The sequence below is a fragment of the Zootoca vivipara genome, chromosome 5 (genome assembly GCF_965207765.1).
Source record: "Zootoca vivipara chromosome 5, rZooViv2.hap1.1, whole genome shotgun sequence".
In the NCBI taxonomy this organism is placed as follows: domain Eukaryota; kingdom Metazoa; phylum Chordata; class Lepidosauria; order Squamata; family Lacertidae; genus Zootoca; species Zootoca vivipara.
Genome location: NC_142588.1, coordinates 64,936,677 through 64,962,204, shown reverse-complemented (window position 1 = coordinate 64,962,204; position 25,528 = coordinate 64,936,677). Strand labels below are relative to the sequence as shown.

The 25,528-nt window shown below is 40.1% G+C and overlaps 1 protein-coding gene across 1 annotated transcript in view; it reads right to left on the bottom strand.

Annotated features, from left to right (window-relative positions):
* The window catches only part of CLSTN2 (calsyntenin 2), a 337,675-nt gene that overhangs the window by 97,973 nt on the left and 214,174 nt on the right, over positions 1–25,528 (bottom strand). Inside the window, exons 3-4 of the mRNA XM_035132736.3 lie at positions 5,260–5,455; positions 3,211–3,419 (exon numbers count right to left, since the gene is read on the bottom strand). Of these exons, the coding sequence (XP_034988627.3) occupies positions 3,211–3,419; positions 5,260–5,455 (405 nt within the window). The remainder of the gene's footprint in view (positions 1–3,210; positions 3,420–5,259; positions 5,456–25,528) is intronic.

Genomic DNA, 25,528 nt, shown 5'->3' with positions numbered 1-25,528 from the left:
CAATCTGAAATTACATGCCACCAGAGTTCAAATTTTGTTGCAATCATTTCTGCTGTAGTGATGTAGAAGTACAGGGACTCATCCATCTCATGACAGCTATGAGACCTGTCATAGCCAAATTTTATTTCATATGCTGTTAATGGATACAGGCCACCTGCATCTCATGGAGATTTATAGAAAAACAAAAGAGAAATAGCTTGTACTGAACATTTGAATATTTGATGTTGGAACATAATATTGTACTGTTCTGGGAATGGGGTTGTATTCTTTGTTTGTTATTATCTGGAAAAGATCTTGAAATGGAAAGGAGTGGTCCTGGCCCTCTGTGCTTCGGGCTATGGAAATCTTAAGACACCTAAGAGTCAATGTCCCAATTTTCCTAATGCAATTAGGAAATAATCTCATGGGTCATTGAAAACTGAGAGCCATTAGCTTTTTTTTCTGCGACATTTTGACTAGCAACAACCCACATGCACCAAATGTCCAGTGTTCTATATTCAGGGCAAGCACAGACAAATTGACCACCCTTTTTGTTCCCTTGGGAACACCCCTTGAGCCATTTTTCTTCTAAGATCATAACTGGTTTCTGAACCCTGAACACTGAGATTTCAAAAAGCAGTCACAGTAACAAGAAATCAGTCTCTTAGAACTCCCAAATGGGTTTTCTGTCTCTGCACCTCATCACTCCTTGCACCATAAAAGCTCTGCCATGGCAAAGGAATTCATACTTCCTTTGCCTTTTAAAAATTTCATTCCACTCTTAAGGATTCTACTCCTGTTCTCATTTTGGGAGGAGCAGCTCACACACTGGGCAGAATGGCAGCAATAGCCTCCCAGCCGCAACGTCACTACCAATTACTATGATGGGGATTGGTGAGGTGGTGGTGGTATTGGGGCTTTGCAGCATCCCAGCATGTCTGGTTGGTTCTACCAGTTCAGCTCCAATCTCACTGCCACTTTGCCTCTCTCCCCAGTAAATGGAAGCAACACTGCTGCTGGGATTTTACTACCAAGACAAACTTTTCTGACATGTTGCACCCCTATGCATTTGATAAAATGTGCTAGTTTCTACCAGGCTGACAGCATGCTGTCTTCTGGCATAGATAAGGCCAGGTGTGGCAAAATGAAGAGGTTCCCCTACCATCAGAATGATTATTCTTCTCAGTCAGTTATGTTCCTGAATGTCTGGACATGGGAGAAAATTGCTTTCAGATGTGTTGAGATGCATGTCCCAAGCAAACATGATAAATTCGGTGAAATTATGCAGTACTCAAAACAAAATGTTTCAAGACTGAAAACTCCAGATACTCAGTTTAGTCTTCAAAATTTGGAATAAAGAGAAATAATCTAGAAATACAGAAGGAATCATGCACGTCCACATTTTATTCAGCACGTGCACCTTATATTTCATTTTAAAAATTCCATGTCATTGCATCCACTCCAATAAAAAACAGCTATACTAAATAGCTCTTGATTACTTAAACTCCATTTCAATCATCTTGATTGCTCCCTCCATACAATATTCAAAACATTTCCCTTCCACTCACGCTATTGTAATGAGAGCAGGGATTCTCTTTACCACCATTTGCATTTTACTGATGCTAACTGGTTATTATGTTTTGACGCTCAGCTGCACTCTATGAGAAATTGGCTCAAATAAAGACAGAACCATGTCAAATGGGGGAGATGCTTCTGATAAAGCAATGCAGCATGAAATGGCTGCTACGAGAAAAACAAAAGCCCTGTGAACACTTTTAATTTATAGTGCTGGCAACCCTCAGGTGGAACTTCAGATATAAAAGATGCTCATCTCTGAAATTAGACAAATATTAAATTGTTCTGGTGGGAAAGAGATGTTACTGCCTGCTCTGTAGTAAGGTGCTCATCTTGTGGTGGTTCTCAGAAACAAACAAAATTGAGGGTTTTAAATTTGATGGAACTAATGATTTTTTTTGCCAAGAGAGAGTGCGAGAGTGCAAGAATCCACATTTTAGTCTTCATGTGATGCTCCTATGGATTCTCTTTAAAATGAGACAATAGCGCTACACCTTGTCCCACATGATGGATGGGAAAATATATTTGCTACAGGAGAAATAGCAGCACAGGATATATATTACGTTTACAGCACTCTTTGGGGTTTATAGGAGGGTATGGTGCACACTGCTGTTGGTTGAGGAATATCTATATTTTGAAGAAGGAAAAGTGCATAGCCAGCAAATAATTAAATAATGAATGAAGAGTCAATTAATTTGCAATACATGCCATGGGAGTGGCACAAGGATGACCTCGGGTATATCACCTCATTTTGAAGGAATATACCATATTTTTTCGTGTATAAGATGCCCCCATGTATATGATGCCCCCTACTTTGGGGAATCCCAAATTTAGAAAATGGGCATATGCACTATCCATGTATGACGCCCCCAGATTTTTAACCTTATTTTCAATTTTAAAAACCTAGTCTTATACACGGAAAAATACGGTATGTGCACTCTCATATCCTCAACTACTCCAGCACCGAAGCTATCAGACACTATAAAGACTGTTCTAAAAATATACTTTAAAATGGACATTAAAAAATATGGGCAAGGAAATATGGGCTGGTGGTGGTGAGATTTCATAGGAATGCTAATGGTATCACAAATACTGTCAAACATATATCCACAACAATAATTCAAGCAGTTTCCTACAGCACACTCAGTTAAAAGTAAACTCGGATTAAAAATTCAAATTTCATTGTCACAAAATATTATAGCTCGACTAGGGATATAGTCAGCGCCCACCAGAATAGAAACACTATCTTGAGAAAAGTCAAAACATGATTGCCTGAAAAAAGAGTTCCACTGGCTTTCCTATATTTAGGACTACTTTGTACATCAGTCAAGTAAGTTTCATCAAGCTGGTGAGTACTAGAGTACTAGAGACTGGGCCAATTTAGCAATGACAGCATTCTCTCCCCAGAGATGTATGCATTCATATGGTCCTATCTGTACGGGTCTTTAAATGCATGCTGAATACATTTTTGTAGTGTACTGTGCTAGAATTTTAAAATCTTGCAGCTTTCAGACTGGGATTGTTATAATTTATTTGTTTTATGCAGTTCTAATTTGTGAGTCAACTCGGAAGGGCTGTGCCCTGAAAGGCAGGCTGAAAAACCCATAAATAAAGATGTGGCTCAGAATTCATAACTCTGCAACGGTAAGCACTCACCATTCCTATCAATGGCAAATGGAACGTCTGTTGTGACAATTTCATAATTGCATATCTGGCTGTATTGAGGAGAACAGTCCTCATCTATGGCTTCCACCTGCAATACACTGTCATAGATCTTTCCCTCTGTCACAGTAGCCTTATAGGATGTTTCTTTAAAAGTTGGTGCAAATTCATTCATATCCTTTACCTGGATATGGACCACAGCCCTAAAATGAAGAGAGATCAGTTTGAGTCTCACAATATCATGCAAATATCAATGCATATTCCAAGCCTGTCATTAAGTGTTAACATTTTAAAATGTACATATTTTATGTTTATTTTAAGTAGAATAAAATGTAAAAGCGAGTCTCACACAATCCTTACAATCAAATAAGAGGACAGACATGTAGAAAATGCAAAAGTTAAACATGAATGCAAGAAATAGCTGCGAAAGCTAAAATATATGCTTTAAATTGAGGCTCTGTTAAAATAAATTATTGTATTACTTGACTTTATATTTCAGCACTCCATTGTATTTGCATTACTTTGTGCTCAAATATGTCAACTTTCAAATTAAACAAAGAACTGCTACAGAAAATGAAACACTGTGAGTCTATGAACAATTTCTAAATTTTAAAGAGTATGGCACTGGGCTTCTTTCCATCATGTTGAAAGAAGTTTAGCTGAAACAAATCATTTCCCCAACGATCAATAAAGCTTCCTGCTTTGCTGGCTTATTTCCACCTGGCCTGGAAGGGTGGAACACTTACTGACTCTGGCTACAAAAGCTTCTTCTTCTGTTGCTATAGGGGTCAGAATCCATCCCATGCACTGCTATTCTTTCCCTGTCTGTGATTCCATCTTTGGCTGAGCCTTGCAAAATTAGGAAAAATACAGAATGGGAAATACGAATTGTAGACCCTTCAGGAGTCCCTTTTTTCCAGGGAGGTGCTGAATTTACAGATGCCATCCCTGTTTCTGATTTGATCCTGGAATGTCCCCCTTTTTCCTTAGGATTTCATCAGAGAAATGTTGGAGGGTATGGAGTTATCTGACCCCCAAGCCATCTGAAGGCAGCCCTGTATATGGAAGTTTGTTAAATGTTTGATGTTTTATTATGTTTTTATATATGTTGGAAGCCTCCCAGAGTAACTGGGGCAACCCAGTCAGATGGGTGGAGTATTATTAATTAATTCCTTATGGAATGGGGACATCCCTATTTTCATCGGAGAAATTTTGGAGTACTGTATATGATAAGTGTAATGACATCAGAACTACACCTTAGAAAGGGGGTTAGGAGAGAGCTCTGCACAAGTGGCCTTGCATAACTTTCAGATTTTGCGATTTAGGTTTGTAGCCAACTTTCTACTCAGAGTAAACCCATATTAGTCATGCCTATGAATTCCAGTGGTTCAACTCTAAGTAGAACTAAGATTGGGGAGAACCCCAGGGCAACAACTTGGCATCTTGTTAAGCTTCTTTGGATCACAGCATCATAGCTTCTTGAACTGTTCCCATCCTCTCACACTTAAACAAGGCGTAAATCTGGATCAAGCAATATTTTCCATTTCATATGTAAATACTTTGTATGCTTGCACAAAATAACCATTTTCCATCTTATCTATGATTATTATATGACATAAATAAGAATGCCCACCAACATTATAATCAATGCTGCAGGAATGCTGAAAATATAAAAAGGAAGATGAAGAAGCAAGGAAATTCAATATGATTTGATTACATGAAGATCAATTAACACTCAGTATTTATGTTTCAAAAAGTCACCAATTTATTTAATGGTAGGGCTTTTCCAACAGCAAACAGTTCGATCCAGAGTCCTATTAGGACCTTTAAAGTGTCAGTTGAATGTACTATTAAAAGAAGTCAATTTCAAGCAGTCAGGAAGAGTGAAGAGAAGTGAACAGGTTGAAAAATCATCTCCTGTGATAAAAGTACTTTGATTTGATTTCCACTAGCATTGGCAAGCAAAGCATTAAAAGAATCTTTTCAGCATGAATTGTAAATACATTCCACAGTCCCTGCCTCACTCTCCCAGTTGTCACTCACTTGTGAGATTTCTTCCAGTTTGTTCCACTAGGCCCTGCGCCACAGTCATATGCCTGGATGATGAATGTGTACTCCTTCTGCAGTTCACAGTCAATTGGACTTCTTGCTCGAAGACGACCTTCTCCAGATGTCTTGTTTAGCACCACAGCTTCAAAGGGCATTTCCTGTCCATGGATTTTAAAAGCACAGATTTCACCTGTAAGGAATAAACAGAACAGAAATTACATGGTAGGGAGGCAAGCTGCTTTATATGCTACTGATTAAATGATGCTGAGCATTATGGCACCCTGTGTAAGTCAACGTGGACAGGTTTCTGAATACAACAGTAAACAACAGTTACCAACAAACAGTATTTCTGCAGCAAAAGAGCAGAAATAAATAACTGTTTTATTCTGGAAAACTATCATGGATATCAGAATCTTAGGCACTTCACTTTTCCATTATTGATATATAAAAAGAGATGTATGCCTTTTTCTACTTAAGAAAGCATCAGCAACTGAAGGAAATTATGTGCTTATGTCTCAGAAAGCAGTTCGAGAAATTGAACATTCAGGAGTTGAGACGGGGATTTTTAATACAGAAACTTCCCCATATTTCCTACACAATTCCCTATTGATTCCCAGCCTTTCTCTATGATATGACGATGTTCTGACAGTACAAATTGTGTTTTCTTTTGTTATACTATTTTTATCACAGTATTGAGATGTTCTTAATCTGAATATTCTATACATTGCTATGATGTTTTGTGGTTTGTTACTGCAGTAAAGGAAGAAGAAGTCTAACGATACTAAGTGCATTCCAAGTATATGAGGATATCCTGTGTCTGCCCAGTTTAGCAGAATATATAATCTATACAAGTTTCGAACTGATTCAGCAAATAGGATGCTGTATAATATTGATAATATAGATGCAATGTGATCATGCTGAACAACAGCAACAAAACATATTTAGTTAGGGGAGAGCTGTGGGCTCTAGGGGTGAGAGGGAAATTGCCTACATTCCCCAGTCCATTGCCAGCTACAGGACTGGAAGCTACCTTACACACACAACGTTTCTATAAGTACAATAAAGCACTAGAACAGAACTTGAAAGTGTAAATACATTCCTCCTCCCAAATTGTATCCAGACTGTCTTTAGATCAATGATATGATTTTTAAGAAAAAGTAAATATCCTGTTGAATTGGGGTTCTTGTGCTATTAAATTATTCCCAGAATAGACGGAGGCACTCATTCCCAATGTAGCTCTGGAAACCAGTACTGGATTGATCCAAGATTCATTTCGTAAGTTTTGCTTTTGCTTCCCCTGGTGCTTTCTGCAGTTACTGGGGATCATGCATGAGGAGGCTTACGGTTATCAATGTGTAGCTTCTGACTGCCATTTACAAGAGTTGTAAAATGAAGGTGCATTTGAAGCTCCTTCATAATAACTTCTCGTAAGACAGTATTTTCTTTGACGTTCTGATGGGAATATAACACTCCCACCCTCCCTCCCTATTTGCAGGTTTATTCTTTAATGGCCTTTCTATGGACCTCGGTTGGTCGCCGTTGAGGGGCCTGGTAGGAATTTTTCCTCTTGGCAAATTGGCTCAGGCCACTTGGTTTTCGCCTACCTCATAATAACCATCACAACTTTGTAAGGTTTTGCAGTTAGGCATTGGGTGACCTTCTGATGGGGGTGGGGAGGCCTGGCCATCGCCTGCCCCTCCATGCTTAGGTGTATTCCGTTAAAGGAATCTGGGTGTGTGGATCTTGTCTGAAGCCTAGGGCCATGCCACGACCCTTCGGGAACCCAGGGGGGAGCTCGAGTTGGTTTGCATCAACGGGGCTCCCCCTACCGGGGGTTTACCCTACCAGACGTCCGGCACAACGGGCAGGAGTCAGATATAGCCTGGTCTACTCCATGCCTAAGCCAATACCGCTCACATTCTGTAACCAATAAAGTTGTGGCCTAAATTTCCCCAATAACATTAACCTTATATCCAGTGTCTTGGTGTTTTTATTTCTCCTTGAGGGGGTGGTTACGGGGTCTCGACACGCAACAAGAGTTGTAAAATGAAGGTGCATTTGAAGCTCCTTCATAATAACTTCTCGTAAGACAGTATTTTCTTTGAAGTTCTGATGGGTATATGGTATGTATGTATTTATACATCTTTATAAAACTATTTTGGAAAGATCTTTCAGTACACGGTGGAGGCAACCATGTTATAATTTCTTTCAGAAACATCCTTGTATTAATATTGTTGACTTCAGTTTCATTTTACTTTAATATCTTTCCTTACACTAGTATGTAAGTAGCAGCAGCATAATAGAGAAATCTGATCCACTAAATTCAGGAAAAGAAACATTTTTTGTGCGTGGCTTTCTTCGCAGATATACAATCTGTCAATACAAATCATGACTTTCTGGGTTTTGTTTTTATTACTGTATCGACCCTCTGGCCCAGTTTGTAAGCAATACAACATTCTCAGGAATTGAAGCATGCCAGTTTTTCATATAAAAACAGATTTATGAGAGTAAATTCATTTTTAAAAAAAGGTTTATTTTAGAGGCAGTGCCAACATTTCCCCAATTTTATGTGAAAACCAGGATCAGAGCTGCTCATTAACTTTGGGACAAATAAAAATGACACAGAGTTTATAACTATTGTTAAGAACTCTAAAATATGTAACCTGCATTGCTTGAGTATCCAAAGTGTATTTAAAAATATTTTTGCACTTCTATTTGTGAAGTTTAAAAATATGCATAGTTTAGGAAGATTCCAGAAACTACCTACACCAGTAGCGGAATAAAAATATAGATAGGTCTCTTACAGGGTATAATTCTATCCTTGTTGTTTCAAAAGATAAGCCACCCTATATAACACATTGGGGTTGTTGTTTTTTAAGGCCAGTCCTTGATGGCTTTGATCTTTCTTAAACATAAAACACTGTTGTTGTTTTTTCTTTTAAAGTATCACAGCTATAGCATTAGCTGCATAGACCCTCAAAACAATGTTGCCCCGTTGTCTGGTTCCAACAAATTCCCCTGGTGATATCTCCTTCAGTTCAGCTTTTGAAAGTACTTAACACCTGGGAGGACAAAAATGTTTTCAGCATCATGCATTCTAACATGTCATAGTATCTGAAGGTCGTGTCGCCAATATTCTATATGAAGACAGAAATGGGCTTGCAGAACTAGAATGGTAGAAGTGTTTTAGTTACACAGAGAAGTAGAAGTGTTTGCTAGAATCTATCTGCTTGTGGTTGATCAGGAAAGCTTGTTGCTTTCAGCACACTCCTAACCATGTCAACTCCCCTTCATGGATCAATGCCTTGTCGTGGCGAAGGGGCTTGAATAACTCAGAGAAGCTATGAGCTATGCCATGCAGGGCCACCCAAGATGGACAGGTCATAGTGGAGAGTTTTGACTAAACGTGATCCACCTGGAGAAGGAACTGGCAAGCCACTCCAGTATCCCTGCCAAGAAAACTCCATGGACAAAGACAACAGGCATATAAAAGTTATGACGCTGGAAGATGAGCCCCTCAGGTCGGAAGGCGTCCAACATGCTACTGAGGAAGAGCGGAGGACAAGTACAAGTAGATTCAGAGCTGATGAAGCGGCTGGGCCAAAGCCGAAAGGACGCTCAGTTGCGGATATGCCTGGAAGCGAAAGGAAAGTCCGATGCTGTAAAGAAAAATATTGCATAGGAACCTGGAATGTAAGAACCATGAATAGAGGTAAGCTGGATGTGGTCAAAAATGAGATGACAAGAATAAATATCGACATCCTGGGCATCAGTGAACTAAAATGGAAGGGAATGGGTGAATTCAGTTCGGGTGACTATCATATCTACTACTGTGGGCAAGAATCCTGTAGAAGAAATGGAGTGGCCCTCATAGTCACCAAAAGAGTGGCAAAAGCTGTAATGGGATGCAATCTCAAAAATGACAGAATGATCTCGATACGAATCCAAGGCAGACCTTTTAACATCACAGTAATCCAAGTTTATGCACCAACTACCGGTGCTGAAGAAAGTGAAATTGACCAATTCTATGAAGACCTACAACACCTTCTAGAAATGACACCAAAGAAGGATGTTCTTCTCATTACAGGGGATTGGAATGCTAAAGTAGGGAATCAAGAGATAAAAGGAACAACTGGCAAGTTTGGCCTTGGAGTTCAAAACGAAGCAGGGCAAAGGCTAATAGAGTTCTGTCAAGAGAACAAGCTGGTCATCACAAACACTCTTTTCCAACAACACAAGAGACGACTCTACACATGGATATCACCAAATGGGCAGCATCGAAATCAGATTGATTATATTCTCTGCAGCCAAAGATGGAGAAGCTCTATACAGTCAGCAAAAACAAGACCTGGAGCTGACTGTAACTCAGATCATCAGCTTCTTATAGCAAAATTCCAGCTTAAACTGAAGAAAGTAGGAAAAACCACTGGGCCAGTAAGATACAATCTGAATCAAATCCCTTATGAATACACAGTGGAAGTGAGGAACAGGTTTAAGGATTTAGATTTGGTGGACAGAGTGCCTGAAGAACTATGGATGGAGGCTCGTAACATTATACAGGAGGCAGCAACGAAAACCATCCCAAGGAAAAGGAAATGCAAGAAGGCAAAATGGCTGTCCAACGAGGCCTTACGAATAGCGGAGGAGAGGAGGCAAGCAAAATGCAAGGGAGATAGGGAAAGATACAGGAAACTGAATGCAGATTTCCAAAAAACAGCAAGGAGAGATAAGAGGGTCTTCTTAAATGAGCAATGCAAAGAAATAGAGGAAAACAATAGAATGGGGAAAACCAGAGATCTGTTCAAGAAAATTGGAGATATGAAAGGAACATTTCGTACAAAGATTACCATAATCAAGGACAAAAGTGGTAAGGACCTTACAGAAGCAGAAGACATCAAGAAGAGGTGGCAAGAATACACAGAGAAATTATACCAGAAAGATATGGAGGTCTCGTACACCCCAGGTAGTGTGGTTGCTGACCTTGAGCCAGACATCTTGGAGAGTGAAGTCAAATGGGCCTTAGAAAGCACTGCTAATAACAAAGCCAGTGGAAGTGATGATATTCCAGCTGAACTATTTAAAATTTTAAAAGATGATGCTGTTAAGGTGCTACACCCAATATGCCAGCAAGTTTGGAAAACTCAGCAATGGCCAGAGGATTGGAGAAGATCAGTCTACATCCCAATTCCAAAGAAGGGCAGTGCCAAAGAATGCTCCAACTACCGCACAATTGCGCTCATTTCACACGCTAGTAAGGTTATGCTTAAAATTCTACAAGGCAGGCTTAGGCAGTATGTGGACCGAGAACTCCCAGAAGTGCAAGCTGGATTTCGAAAGGGCAGAGGAACCAGAGACCAAATAGCAAACATGCGCTGGATTATGGAGAAAGCTAGAGAGTTCCAGAAAAACGTCTACTTCTGCTTCATTGACTATGCAAAAGCCTTTGACTGTGTCGACCACAGCAAACTATGGCAAGTTCTTAAAGAAATGGGAGTGCCTGATCACCTCATCTGTCTCCTGAGAAATCTCTATGTGGGACAAGAAGCTACAGTTAGAACTGGATATGGAACAACTGATTGGTTCAAAATTGGGAAAGGAGTACGACAAGGTTGTATATTGTCTCCCTGCTTATTTAACTTATATGCAGAATTCATCATGCAAAAGGCTGGACTAGATGAATCCCAAGCAGGAATTAAGATTGCCGGAAGAAATATCAACAACCTCAGATATGCAGATGACACAACCTTGATGGCAGAAAGTGAGGAGGAATTAAAGAACCTTTTAATGAGGGTGAAAGAGGAGAGCGCAAAATATGGTCTGAAGCTCAACATCCAAAAAACCAAGATCATGGCCACTGGTCCCATCACCTCCTGGCAAATAGAAGGGGAAGAAATGGAGGCAGTGAGAGATTTTACTTTCTTGGGCTCCTTGATCACTGCAGATGGTGACAGCAGTCACGAAATTAAAAGACGCCTGCTTCTTGGGAGAAAAGCAATGACAAACCTAGACAGCATCTTAAAAAGCAGAGACATCACCTTGCCGACAAAGGTCCGTATAGTTAAAGCTATGGTTTTCCCAGTAGTGATGTATGGAAGTGAGAGCTGGACCATAAAGAAGGCTGATCGCCAAAGAATTGATGCTTTTGAATTATGGTGCTGGAGGAGACTCTTGAGAGTCCCATGGACTGCTAGAAGATCAAACCTATCAATTCTTAAGGAAATCAGCCCTGAGTGCTCCCTGGAAGGACAGATCGTGAAGCTGAGGCTCCAATACTTTGGCCACCTCATGAGAAGAGAAGAATCCTTGGAAAAGACCCTGATGTTGGGAAAGATTGAGGGCACTAGGAGAAGGGGACGACAGAGGACAAGATGGTTGGACAGTGTTCTCGAAGCTACGAACATGAGTTTGACCAAACTACGGGAGGCAGTGCAAGACAGGAGTGCCTGGCGTGCTATGGTCCATGGGGTCACGAAGAGTCGGACACGACTAAACGACTAAACAACAACAAACCATGTCAACTTAGAAGTAAGTTCTATTGAATTCAGTGGGTCTTACTTCCATGTAAATAGGATTAGGATTGCAGCATTACATAGGGATTAAACTGATGGCAACACTGCTGCCTGTCTTACCATCCACCTCATACCAAAATACCAAAATATAAACCTCATACCAAAATATAACCTTAGTTGGTCTTTAAGGTGCTACTGAAGGAATTTTTTTATTTTGCATCCACCTCATGTTAAGGTAAAACCACACCTGAAAATACTTAGAATTTTATCCTGCCCTGAAAGTCTCTGAATATCCCACCCACTTTTATGGTGAATGAATGGTGGTGGGTATTCGGCAAACCTTTACTCTGCTAAAACATGGTTAATAAGTGAGCTGAACCCACCATCCTAGATAAATGCTTTCACATCCAAGAATACCTTTATTTTCATTATCCTTGCATTGTGTTGGACGAAACGGTGCAATTTGCACTGCATAGTAAAATCAACAATGATATATATGAATGGAATAATGGAGTAAACAACATTGATGGTAATTCTGGTTGGTAACAGGACTGTCAAGATTAGTCAACAGTTCATGTTTATTCATTCCACTCTGAAGTAGAAATCTGAATATTGGGGAGGAAGATGCAAACAACTAAAGAAGAAAGAAATATGTTTGCTCTCTTCATAAATTAACACTCTCCATCATCCAGCATGAAACCAGAAAATTCAGATGAGATTTTATTTCATAGGCTTGCATTTGAGGTTGAGACTTTCCAATGTTAGAAACATACAAGAAATGGTGTGTGCAAGAAATGGGGCTGGAGATGCCTTATCCCAAGTAAGAGGTTTTGCTACATATTCCTCTAATGAAAACTTAATTAGTCAATTAACCTGGACTTGACAGGAGATGATACATATGTTTCCAGGCAACCTCAGCTTCTTCCATATAATGGAACCTCAACAATGCATAATCACAATTTTTGCATAATAGCCACAACAGAGACTGAAAGTTCCTTATTGTAGAAACATTTTCTCATAAACAAGTCATGCCAGCCAACTATCACTTATTTTTTAGATAGATGCTTGGTGGATCAGGGGAATGCTGTGGATGTATGGTATCTTGATTTCAGTAAGACTTTGACAGTCCCCCATTGTGGAGAAACTGCTAAAATGTGGGCTGGATGAGGTGGATTTGTAGCTTTTTGACTGACCAAACCCAAAGTGTGTTCACTAATGGTTCTTTATCATCCTGGAAAAAATAACAAATGGGTGCCTCAGAGGTCTGTTCTGGGCCCATTTTTGTTCAACCTCTTTATAAATTACTTGGATGAAGGAATTGAGGGGATGCTCATCAAATCTGCAAATGACACTAAACTGGAAGGGGTAGCTAATGCCACAGAAGACAGAATCTGTTGAGCCCTATGTCTTCTGCCCTCAGATGTTGTATTCTGACATGAAGTAAGATTCATCTGTCAGACTTCTTGGCTTTTGTATTATAATGGGCGCTTCCACCCATTCCACTTTTGTTCTTCCCCTCTCAGACAGAAAAATGTTGCAGGCCAGCCTTGTTAAAGGAGGAGCGCTCATGCTCAACAGTCATTCCCAGCTTGCTAAACCAGGCGTTGCTCTCATGGATGCACACCATATTGTTCCAGCATGCAGCACTTCAGTCATACAAATAGTCTCTCTATCCTCAGCTTATCTATTTTAATAGAGGTATCACATCGCTATTCCTGCATGGGGAAAATGCACAACTGAGCCTGACAGAGATTTGTCCACCATAAGTCCATGGGTTTGCTGGGATTTGAAGCTGAGCCTTTGAAATCTACGTCTCACAACGGCCGCTTTATATCACATGACCTTGTCTGAAGCAAGTCAATTTATGTTTCTCCCTTATTATATTTTGGACTCTTTGAAGAAAATACTTGCAGAAGAAGACAGAATATGGTTTCTATAAATGTGGACCAGTATGCTCGCTCCAAACAATAAATGTTAGTCACCTTCTATGTTTTTCAAAGTCAATTCAGTATTTATCGGCTATAATATTTTTCAATATTACAATAGCTGCATCAATGGAAAACTTTTCTTATTTCTCCTATTAATGGTAGAATTATTCCACTAGATTATTTTTGGGGGGCGCCTTTCCTGGTGGCATACAAAGCATTCACACCCACAGAAACTTTGTTGTACACAACCATACCTTAACCATGCACTCTTAATTGCACAACTTGGGCTCTAAATTTATAATCTAAGAACAAAAGAAGAGCAGGCTCTGGGCAAAGAAAAATTGTTTCACTGCAGCCCAGATCCATTTGACCTACTGCAATATGTAGATATGAAAGTGAGGGTCAGAGCGCATCATACTGAGCACATTCCCAATGGCCTCTTCCCAGCTGTCAGACAGTTGTGAATTTGACCCTCTGTGTTTTATATTGGATAGACCACACACACTTCATGGCTTTCATAGAATTGTAGAGTTGAAAGGACCTCCAGGGGCTATCTAGTCCAACCTGCTGAAATGCAGAAATCTCAGCTAAAGCATCCATGACAGATGTCCATCCAACCTCTGCTTAAATCCTCCAATGAAGGAGAGTCCACAAGGATGTTTAGTCGGAATCTATTTATATGCTCTTCAACACAAATATTTCCAGAGTAGTAATTCCATATTTTAAAACATTTATATGCTTTTATATGCCGAGTAATAACAAAAAAGTCCATGAAATACAAACAGAAAACAGGAAGGTAAGCCGCACATTAAAAAGATTAACCCACTGTAAAATTCGACTCACTGTAGCCAGCAATAATCTTATTCCGAGCTGGGAATTAGTAGACAGCAAAGGGTTTGGTAAACAGATACGGTAGGTCAAAAGTTCGTCACAGTCAACACTTGCCTTATACAGTGGTACCTCAGGTTAAGTACTTAATTGGTTCCGGAAGTCCGTACTTAACCTGAAGCATACTTAACCTGAAGTGACCTTTCGCATTGAAAGTGGATTAATTCGTTCCAGACGATGAAAAACACCCCTAAAACAGCAATTTAACACAAATTTTACTGTCTAACGAGTATTTTAGATGAAAAAAATTAACATTTACACTGGTACCTCGGGTTAAGTACTTAATTGGTTCCGGGGTGCCATTTGCTCCCCCAAAAGTACTTAATCCGAGTGGCGATAGTGCGAGTGCGTGAAGCGCCGATAGAGCGCTTCTGCGTATGCGCAAACCGTGCAGATCGCTTCTGCACATGCGCAAAGTGCACAGATTGCTTCTGCACATGCGCACGCGGCAGAACCCGGAAGTAAACACTTCCGGGTCCGTGGAGTACTTAAACTGAAAGTACTCAAACTGAAGCGTACTTAAACTGAGGCATGATTGTATCAGAGGGGAAGAAATTCAATAACAGAAATCCACAACAGAAAATACCTGTCAGGGACACGCCCAGCAGAGAGGAATCTCCAGAGTAAGAGGAATTAGCTGTACCTGAGTCGCCAAGAGGTGGAGCAATTGATTAGAGCAGAGGCAAGCCAGCAGGTGGTGGGGGAGGATGTGGCGTATATCTGGCCTTGGGAGGGTTCAGAAGCCAGTGGAGTCAGGTGACTCCATTGGCGAAGGATGAGTTGTGGAAGCTTGGACTGCTGTAAGCCTGTTATTGAGAAATAAACTTCAGCTACTTAAACTGCCAGTGTTCTGTGTCTTGTGTGGGAGAAGTACTAAACCTGACAATACCTTCCTTAGGTCCCTGCACTCTGATGCCATGCCTCAGTCAACATCAGGAGATACTCCAATGATCTCAGCAAATGTGAGACCAGGTGTTCCTTCAAATATCCAAGTATAGGTCTTTATATGTCAACAAAATCTGTTTTAGTAGCAAATTGGCCATTTCCAAGGTGTGGTCCAGCTACACTTTCTCCAAAAAACTATATATACTTTGCTGCCAGAGTATGTAAAGAAGAGACAAGACACAAATATGTGGGTTGAATGAGAGCCACAGTGTATTCAACAGAGGTCTAAGCAGTGGCTTAATGCTATGAGTCAACTCAACTTGGAGGAACCACCTTGCCTATGGCAAAGGGGTGACTTTGATCATGACCTCATATTCTATCAGAGGGGACAGTATTCAAAAGCTTAAATACAATTGGGGAAAATTTGGAGATTATTTGAAAAGACTTGGATTTACGTCAAATATTCTGTAGAGATCCCAAGATGATAATTAAAAGAAAGCAGTCCAAAAAGAAGTAAATCTATTAGCCCGGAAGGATGACGAGTGGAAGTCGATCTGAATATGAATTTATATAAAACTAATAAAAGTCATTAACATTAAGACAGTTTATGTGATTTAAATATATGATTCTGATATTTGTTAGTAGATTTATGCAAAAAGAGGTATGTATGATTTGCTTGTTTTGCTTATATATTTTATTGTTTAAAAATTATTGTTTGTATGCATTTTAACTGTATGATTTTGTTTGACATTTCAATAAAGATTATTTTTTTTTAAAAAAAGATCATGACCTCTTTCTGAGCCCAACTCTTAAGGTGAACAGGGAGACTTTCTGGCTGCTACCCCCAAAGGCATGCCATAGCCAACCCCACAGGTCACACAGTTTAGAATAAGCTAGTCTGAATACACCCCTCATTTATGAAGGTGCCAAAGGATGCTCACCTGCTCATCTTACAACCCTTCCCCCATCTTCCTGAAGAAGCCAATTTGCAGACTGGCAAAAAAAAAAAATCCTGCTCAGCTCCACAGTGACCGGCAGCAAGACCAGCACTGCAACCTATGACAGGCTGGGTGGGTCCTGGAACACAATCATAGGAAGAGGAAAGTGGGCTCAGACTTAAGGAACCCACCAAGCCATGGCCCCTTCATTTCAGTACCATGTAGATGCATGCCATATCATATACCCTGCATAAAATGCTTCCAGTGGGCAGCTATATGCCTGCTGTCAGAGTGGTTTTTTTTTTTTTGCACTCAACCCTCATTGATAAACGATGATTTGAACACAAAATTATAAATAATTCCCACTCAAAATCCTGGCGAAAAATGGCACTTAAGTTTTGCAGGTTTGAAGTTTTTATATCACCTTTGTAGCTCTGAGTAATCTATGTGTAAGCATCTGAAGTAGAAATACTACACTTCAGTAGTTGTTCTCTGTAAATCCCTTATTAAAATGCATGATTGCATTTGGTTCTGAACAGCTTTATGATACACTTTTCCTCAGTGACTAAAGTTTTAACACATAAGTAAAGGACAAGATGCAAGCAGTGCAAGTTCTCAATATATTTCTGTTTGTTTGTTTGTAGAAGCATATAAAAACAAAACCACAGTGGCAAGAAAACCTTGGAATTGTTTAAAAAAAAAAGGAAAGAAAAAAACCCTGGACAACAGACTTCTCGGATCACCATGTACACTGCAAGAAAGAACACTGGACACTGTTCCTATAATCATCCAAAAGGTTTGGTACTAGTAAAGAGCATTTTGTTAATCTAGGTTCATGTTTCAATTTGTTTAGTTAAAATGCTTGGCTGTGCATGTAAATTTAGCCATCTAAACCAGATCTTAAGTAAAGACATTTGATGGCAATGTAGCAGGCTACTGGAGTACCAAATCATAGCAGCAGTGGCCATACAGAAAGGGAAAGAGAATATGCATTTCCCAGTCTAAGGTGCTTCCTGTACTGCTACTCTGGTGCTTTGGTTTTAGAAGTGCTGGAAGCAGCATATTAAGACTTCACATTGCACAAAGTTCTGTCTTTGTATATAATGGCCTGGTTTGCATGTCATGCTAAGCCAAACCATGGCTTGGCATAAACATGAATGTGTGGATTCCAGGAGGAGATCCCTGTTGCTTCAGGCCCCACAATCAAGTCCCATTGTGTTCAGTGTGGGAGGCTTTCTTCATAGCAATTGTGTTTTGAATGTTCACTGATTGAATTTGGATAGTTTCAAGGATATAAACAGGGCTGTTGTTTTTCAGCCACAACTCACTAGAACTCAGTTCAGCACCTCTCAAGTGTCATTTTAAGAGAATAATGTGGAGAATGCCGAGGCTGTTTCACACCGGTACCTCATGGGAACGGGACCGATGCTGCTTGTTCCTTCCTCTGTGTCGGGCACTGGCAATGTAGGAAGCTAAGGCGGTTTCACCCCGGCAAGGCTTGGGATGATACGCCTTCCTCCTTCCTCCATGCCAGGTGCTGGTGGTGTAGGGGGCCGCAGAGGAGGTGGCAAAGAGGGCAGCGGATGTTTCACCCCAGCGCCTCGCAGGGCCGGGGCCAAATGATGCTCCTTCCTTTTCAACATTGTGATGTATCACCATATTACAATGTCTAGCTGCTGATACATTGCAATGTTGAAAAGGTGATATCGCCCAGCCCTAGTTCTGATGCTCCACCAGTATTATTCCTGAAGGAGCGTCTCCTCCCCCATCATTCTGCCCGGACACTGAGGTCCAGTGCCGAGGGCCTTCTGGCGGTTCCCTCGCTACAAGAAGCCAAGTTACAGGGAACCAGGCAGAGGGCCTTCTCGGGAGTGGCACCCACCCTGTGGAATGCCCTCCCACCAGAGGTCAAAGAGAACAACAATTACCAGACCTTTAGAAGGCATCTTAAGGCAGCCCTGTTTAGGGAAGCTTTTAATGTTTGATGGATTTCTGTATTTTAATGTTTTGTTGGAAGCCGCCCAGAGTGGCTGGGGGAACCCGGCCAGATGGGCAGGGTATAAATAATAAATTATTATTATTATAAATTATTATATTCATTTTTATATGTCAGAGGCATATACCAAAATAAATTTGTTAGTCTTTAAGATGCCACATTGACTTACTTTGTGGTACCATAGAAGGGGGCACTAATTACACCAGGGCCCCCAACCACCTTAATCTGTCCTTGGCTTAGTGTGATGTGTGAAGCAGGCTGATATATATGACTTGACATTATTGAGCTATGGCTTGCCCAGCCCTTGCAAATGACATCCAGTGAAGTGAGGTGGGAAAGGGTAAATGGATGCACAGATGGCTTACAAGAAATGACAGCTGAGCCCCAAAGCCTGGCAAGTGACTCATGTGAACTGAGACAACTCGTGTGCCCTGGACAACTCCCAGTAATACTTTGCCATGCACCAGGGTGGTGGACATGCAGGGAGATGACATAAGATGAAGAAAGTTCTGTGAATGAAGTTTGCAAACCACTGAAAACATTAATTATGTTACATGCAGATAAAGGCAAATGCTGATTGTGAAGAGGTAACTTTATATAAAATATAAAGGATCAAAATAAGAAAGAATGATATTTTCACTGACTTGCTGTCCTAGACTGCAGTCTCTCTCAACCTTTTAGACGTTACGATTGAATCTTCATTACAATTTAATATTTAATTTGAAATTAATGGAATGGAGAATGCAACAATTAAAACTCAACATGTGCAGTACAAAGCAATAAAAAGTAATAGTGTAAAAGACACAATGATAATAAATTCTTCCAACTATTGAGAAAGAGACAATAAATATCTGTATAGTTTTTAATTAACCACTCTTCGATAATGTAAAGTAGCAAATTACATTTGAGAGTTCAGAGATAAATTACCACCATAACAGTAGGAAATGCAAACAAAGCATTTTTATCACACTTTAAAATTAATTTAGGTGCATTTATATAGTTAGCCAAACAAACAAACCTTACACTTATGATTCTATAAACACTTACCTCAATTCTCATTGAACCCCCTAGAATAATACTTCTGAGTAAACAGGAATAGGTGACATTTGCATCTGTATTAACACTGTTGCACTGTTTTCACAATGTCAGTCTACTCTAACTACTTAATGTATTTGCAGAAATGTAAACACTTAGAAGAAAACCATGAACAGAATGTAACATTCTCTAGTATATCAAAAAGCAGCAAAGGGTTTTTTAAATGATACTTTCATACTAAGATCTATTCTTGACCACTAGAGGTCAAAGAGAACAACAATTACCAGACCTTTAGAAGGCATCTCAAGGCAGCCCTGTTTAGGGAAGCTTTTAATGTTTGATGGATTTCTGTATTTTAGTGTTTTGTTGGAAGCTGCCCAGAGTGGCTGGGGGAACCCGGCCAGATGGGCGGGGTATAAATATATTATTATTATTATTATTATTATTATTATTATTATTATTATTCCTTTTATCTTATCTTTGCTGTGTCACTTTAAGTATTTGATATAAATTCGTAGTTGTATCCAACAAAGTCATCTCATTAGTGAAAGGTCCTGCAAAAGGGTACTTCTCCCTCTCCTCTCTCTAGTGTCTATCTGTTCCAAAGTGATGGGTAGAAATCCAGAACAACAGTTTTTATATTAACAAGTCTGAATTTAGGTAGTCTACTAGGATTTTATTTTTTATTTTAAAAGTCCATAGACACCAAAGAGGGTAGCTTTACAGGAATAATGTCAAGATTTCCATTATGTCTTTTTACATTGCTACGTTGTCATTGTTGGAGGTAAAGTGTCATTTGCTTTACTGCTACAAATGTAATCATTTATTCCTTACATGTTACAGCATATTTCAACTACCCACTTTTGTAGACTGTCTAGTGATCAAACATTACAAGATCATTTTGCCTGACAGTTCCATCAACTTTGTTTAACAAGAGACACTAAAGACAAATGCAATTAATTCTGGTGCTGTGCATTTTCAGTTCTCAGGTTCTTCTACCACTAAACACAAGCAACCAAGACAGTATGACTGACTTCCTGAAATGTAGTGATAAGCTTTTATGATGATGAATAAAACAAGCTGAGCATTATAAGATGCCCCTAGAACATCAAAACAATGTCTCTCCAAGTTGCAATTTTATGTTAAATCTTCTTAAAAGTTAAGAAGCTATCTGTTTTTCAAATTGCAAAACATGTTGTTACTAGAAATATGCTAATGTGTTTCAAAATGAAATGTGTTGTTGCCGTTAACTGCTAATGTACTGGCTCAGGTTTATCTTTTTCCAACCCCCTCCAAGATGCCACCCTGTTTTTAATTAAAGGCACTGTTTTGTGTTTGCACTGTGTGTGTGTGTGTGTGTGTGTGTGTGTGTGTGTGTGTGTGTGTGTGTATGGACAGGCAACATTCAAATAAGGCATTTCATACCCCCAACTTTACTCTTTAGGCAGAAAGCACGATGGTTTGACTTGAACATGATGAATTTTAAAATATCGGTGAGTTTGAGAGTTGAAAGCCACAACAATATATTTGATATACTGTACATCTAATAGTGGTCTTGCAACCGTTTCTTTGGGTGATAAATTCCAATTAGTTTCAGACTTCCCGATCCCTATGCTCCTGGTGACTTTTTTGGGACCCCACTCTCTCACACACACAAAAACAACCCAGCAGTATTTTCGTTTAAAGACATTGTCACAGAATACCTCCTCTTCTAAGAATGTGTGGGGTATTTTCCTTCAGCCTCACTTTCTTAGTGGCTACCAGCTTACTGCCTATGCCCTTCTTTCCTTCAATTCCCTAGGTTATCGCTTCTCATGAAACTAGGGGTTCACCAATACACACACAACTGTCGTATGTCCAAGAAACAAGCAAAACCTTAGGCTAAAGATAAAATGGTGCCATATTTGAGGTTTGCTTGGACTCCTCCACACCACACATTTAAAAGCACAGGACATCTTCCAAAGAATCCTGGGAACTGTAGTTTAAGAATCCTGGGAAGTGTAGTTCCCAGTTAAGTGTGCTGGGAATTGTAGCTATGTGAAGGATAAACTATGGTCCCCATGATTCTTTGGGGGAGCAGTCAATAAACCTACCATTAAAATTATGGACTGGTCATTTTTTCATCAGAGGGCAAACAGGAAAATTTAGCAGGGGATCAAATACTAACCCCCTCACTGTACATGCTTGTTTCACAATTAGTTGTAATGAAGCCACAAATATAAAGGAATAAATTACAAGAGGAAAGTGTTTACTTAAATCATGCAACTCTTACTCAGCTGTCCCTAAGTAATAACTCAAGGGCCTTAGGCAGTTTTACCTTAGAAGGAATGATGTTGACATTCCTGTGCTAACGTCATGTCCACCCTATTCTGCTACGAGCAAATGTTGTTACATGGCTGCAACAGATTGGGATGGAATAGAGGACCATTGGTCTATCTAGCTCAGAATTTTATGTGCTGAGAGTTTCAAACAGGGACACTCCCATGCCTACTGGGAGAAGCCAGGGATCAATTTTGGGACTTTGGCATATAAAGCAGGTGGGCCATAGCTTTCCCCTAAACGTCCCTCAAATTGTCCTTTGGAGTCATGGCACTGCAAATATAACAAAATAATATTTTCTTCTTCTTTTAAACAAGAACCAGCAGCAGTTATGCATAATGCACCTCATAATTTACTGGTGTTACAAACTGGTTAAGAGTCAGGACAATTAAAGTAATGGATCTTCTGGTGCTAACATAATTACTGATGTGTCATAATGTAATGCTGATCTCATGTGATACCCTCTTACTAAGTAACAAAAGAAATATATTTGGCACAAGCTGAAGAATTGATTCAAGACTGACATCTGAGCAATTTGCAGAGCAAGAGACATGCCAACGAATGTTAAATGTTCCAGACAAAAAAGAATTACACTGTACAGAAAGTCATCTAAAAACAATAACAAAATTATTAACGTGCCAGTCTTCTTGTGAAATATAAGATGTTGAAAGGTAAATCCCCTCCAATCTAGATAAACACAACTGCTGCCCAAATCCCATCAATATAGTAGAGTCTATCAAATAACTGATACAGAAAACAGGTGCTGTGGAGTCTTTGAAGTCGCATCAAAAGAAGTATGAATGCTAAATACTATGCAAAATAAAAAAATTCCTTCAGTAGCACCTTAAAGACCAACTAAGTTTATATTTTGGTATGAGCTTTCGTGTGCATGCACACTTCTTCAGATACACTTCAGATACACTTCTTCAGTGTATCTGAAGAAGTGTGCATGCACACGAAAGCTCATACCAAAATATAAACTTAGTTGGTCTTTAAGGTGCTACTGAAGGAATTTTTTTATTTTGCTTCGACTCAGACCAACACGGCTACCTACCTGTGCTAAATACTATGTAGAAGTAAAAGCAACATAGGCAGAAAAACTTGAGGTTTGGTAAGAACAGAACACACAAGAACCAGTGGTTATTAACTTAAGTCTGGCTCTCCCAGCAAATCAAAATAATGATTCCTAATGATTTATGTAGTTCATTTCTATATCTGAGCAGAAAGAGACAACACACTCTTCATTTAAAGGAAAAGTGAGCTATAGCTCTCTGCCTATTTAAGGGTGGGGATACCGGTATATTTCTCTGGCTTTTGAGGCAATAGTTTTTGAAAACCTTTGAAACCAAAACATTGGGTTTGGTATAAAAAAAGGTTGGTTGGATATCTTAACTTCTAGACCTTGTTAATTAAGCTAAAGATAATTAGAATCATAGAATTGTAGAGGAACATCAAATTCAACCCCCTGCAATGAAAGAATAAAGGTAAAGGTAAAGGGACCCCTGACCATTAGGTCCAGTCGTGAGCGACTCTGGGGTTGCGCGCTCATCTCGCATTATTGGCCGAGGGAGCCGGCGTATAGCTTCCAGGTCATATGGCCAGCATGACAAAGCCGCTTCTGGCAAACCAGAGCAGCACATGGAAACGCCGTTTACCTTCCCGCTGTAGCGGTTCCTATTTATCTACTTGCATTTTGACATGCTTTCAAACTGCTAGGTTGGCAGGAGCTGGGACCAAGCAACGGGAGCTCACCCCGTCACAGGGATTCGAACCGCCGACCTTCTGATCAGCAAGCCCTAGGCTCAGTGGTTTAACCACAGCGCCACCTGGGTCCAATGAAGGAATATGCAGCTGTTAAAGGGATTGAACCTGCAACCATGGCATTATCAGTACCATGCTCTAACCAACTAAGCTATTGGTGAATTCACAAAACTTGGCTAATTTCCTTTTGAGGTATTAGACCGGGGATTAGCCATTTAGGTGACACAAAGGATGAAAGGGCAAATCCCATTTGCAGATGTGTTGGCTTCCACCCTCTCTCAACTGAGGGTTTACTTTTTAAAGATAATGCCAGTGTTTTAGAATGGCAGTTAAGAGTTAAGGGACCAAGTGGGCTGGAGAGAGAGTCAAAAAAGCAGGATACTAATGTCTGTTTTTAATCCAATGCTGTGGCTATGAGAGAGGCCAGAACCTCTTGGAATGTAAGGCTGGATATCCCTCCATTGGAGTCAGGTTCTCTATCTGTGTAAAGAAACCATATATCATAAAGACACCACAGACTCTGTTGTGCCTGTTGATCAAAAGGAAACACAGACCCTTGTAAGCACACCTGTTACCCTTGGAATATTGCATCGCTCAGAAATTGGGGTGGCATGTAACAATAGATTCCAAAGCCTGATGGCAAATTTTTAGTAGATGAGTAAGGGATAAGAGATGAGGTGTAACAGAAAAGAAGACTTGATGAAATTTTCTTTAGTGCTTAAATGTTTCATCTGCCATGCTTAGCAATTTGCATTATTATTATTATTATTATTATTATTATTATTATTATTATTATTATTTATACCCCGCCAATCTGGCTGGGTTTCCCCAGCCACTCTGGGCGGCTTCCAACAGAAAAATAAAACACAGTAATCTATTAAACATTAAAAGCCTCCCTAAACAGGGCTACCTTCAGATGTCTTCTAAAAATCTGGTAGCTGTTTTTCTCATTGACATCTGATGGGAGGGCGTTCGACAGGGTGGGCGCCACCACCGAGAAGGCCCTCTGCCTGGTTCCCTGCAACTTGGCTTCTCACAACGAGGGAACCACCAGAAGGCCCTCGGTGCTGGACCTCAGTTTCCGGGCAGAATGATGGGGGTGGAGACGCTCCTTCGGGTATACTGGACCGAGGCCATTTAGGGCTTTAAAGGTCAGCACCAACACTTTGAACTGTGCTCGGAAACGTACTGGGAGCCAATGTAGATCTTTCAAGACTGGTGTTATGTGGTCTCGGTGGCCGCTCCCAGTCACCAGTCTAGCTGGTGCATTCTGGATTAGTTGCAGTTTCCGGGTCACCTTCAAAGGTAGCCCCACATAGAGTGCATTGCAGTAGTCCATAACTAGAGCATGCACCACTCTGCAGGCAGGTAGGGTCTCAGCCTGCGTACCAGATGAAGCTGATAGACAGCTGCCCTGGACACAGAATTTACCCACGCCTCCATGGACAGCTGTGAGTCCTAGTTATCTGTTTTGATTTGTTGCATCCTATGAGGCTATGAATCTGTCCAAATGCATGTACTTCAGCATATTTGGTTTAAAATAGACCAGATGAACTGGTTTGTAGAACCTCAGTTTGGTTTAGAATTCAGTTCATGTGTTCACTGATGCCTTTTATCAATTAAGACCCCTGACATTTTGTTTTTCAGTGTTAAATGTTTCGGTCAGGTATGATACATCCCACCTCATGCTCTCTTGATTGCTACAAAACTCCTTTCTGCAGCAAGGAAGAATAATGACAGAAAGAGTTGACCTTGCATTGTGTCAAGATACCTTCAGAGGCAGCTGAGCTGTGAGTCCTAACACTTTAAAGGGGAGAGAGACATGTTTACATATTAATTTAAACTCAGGAAAGCGAAAGAAAAAAATCCATTTTCTATAACAGTGATAGTCATTTAATCAATAGCACAGCTGTATGTGGACTTCTTTACCTTTGTCAGTTGATTTAACACAGCAACTCATCATTTAATGGGTTGACTTTACAGGCATCTTGTACTGTTTTAGCT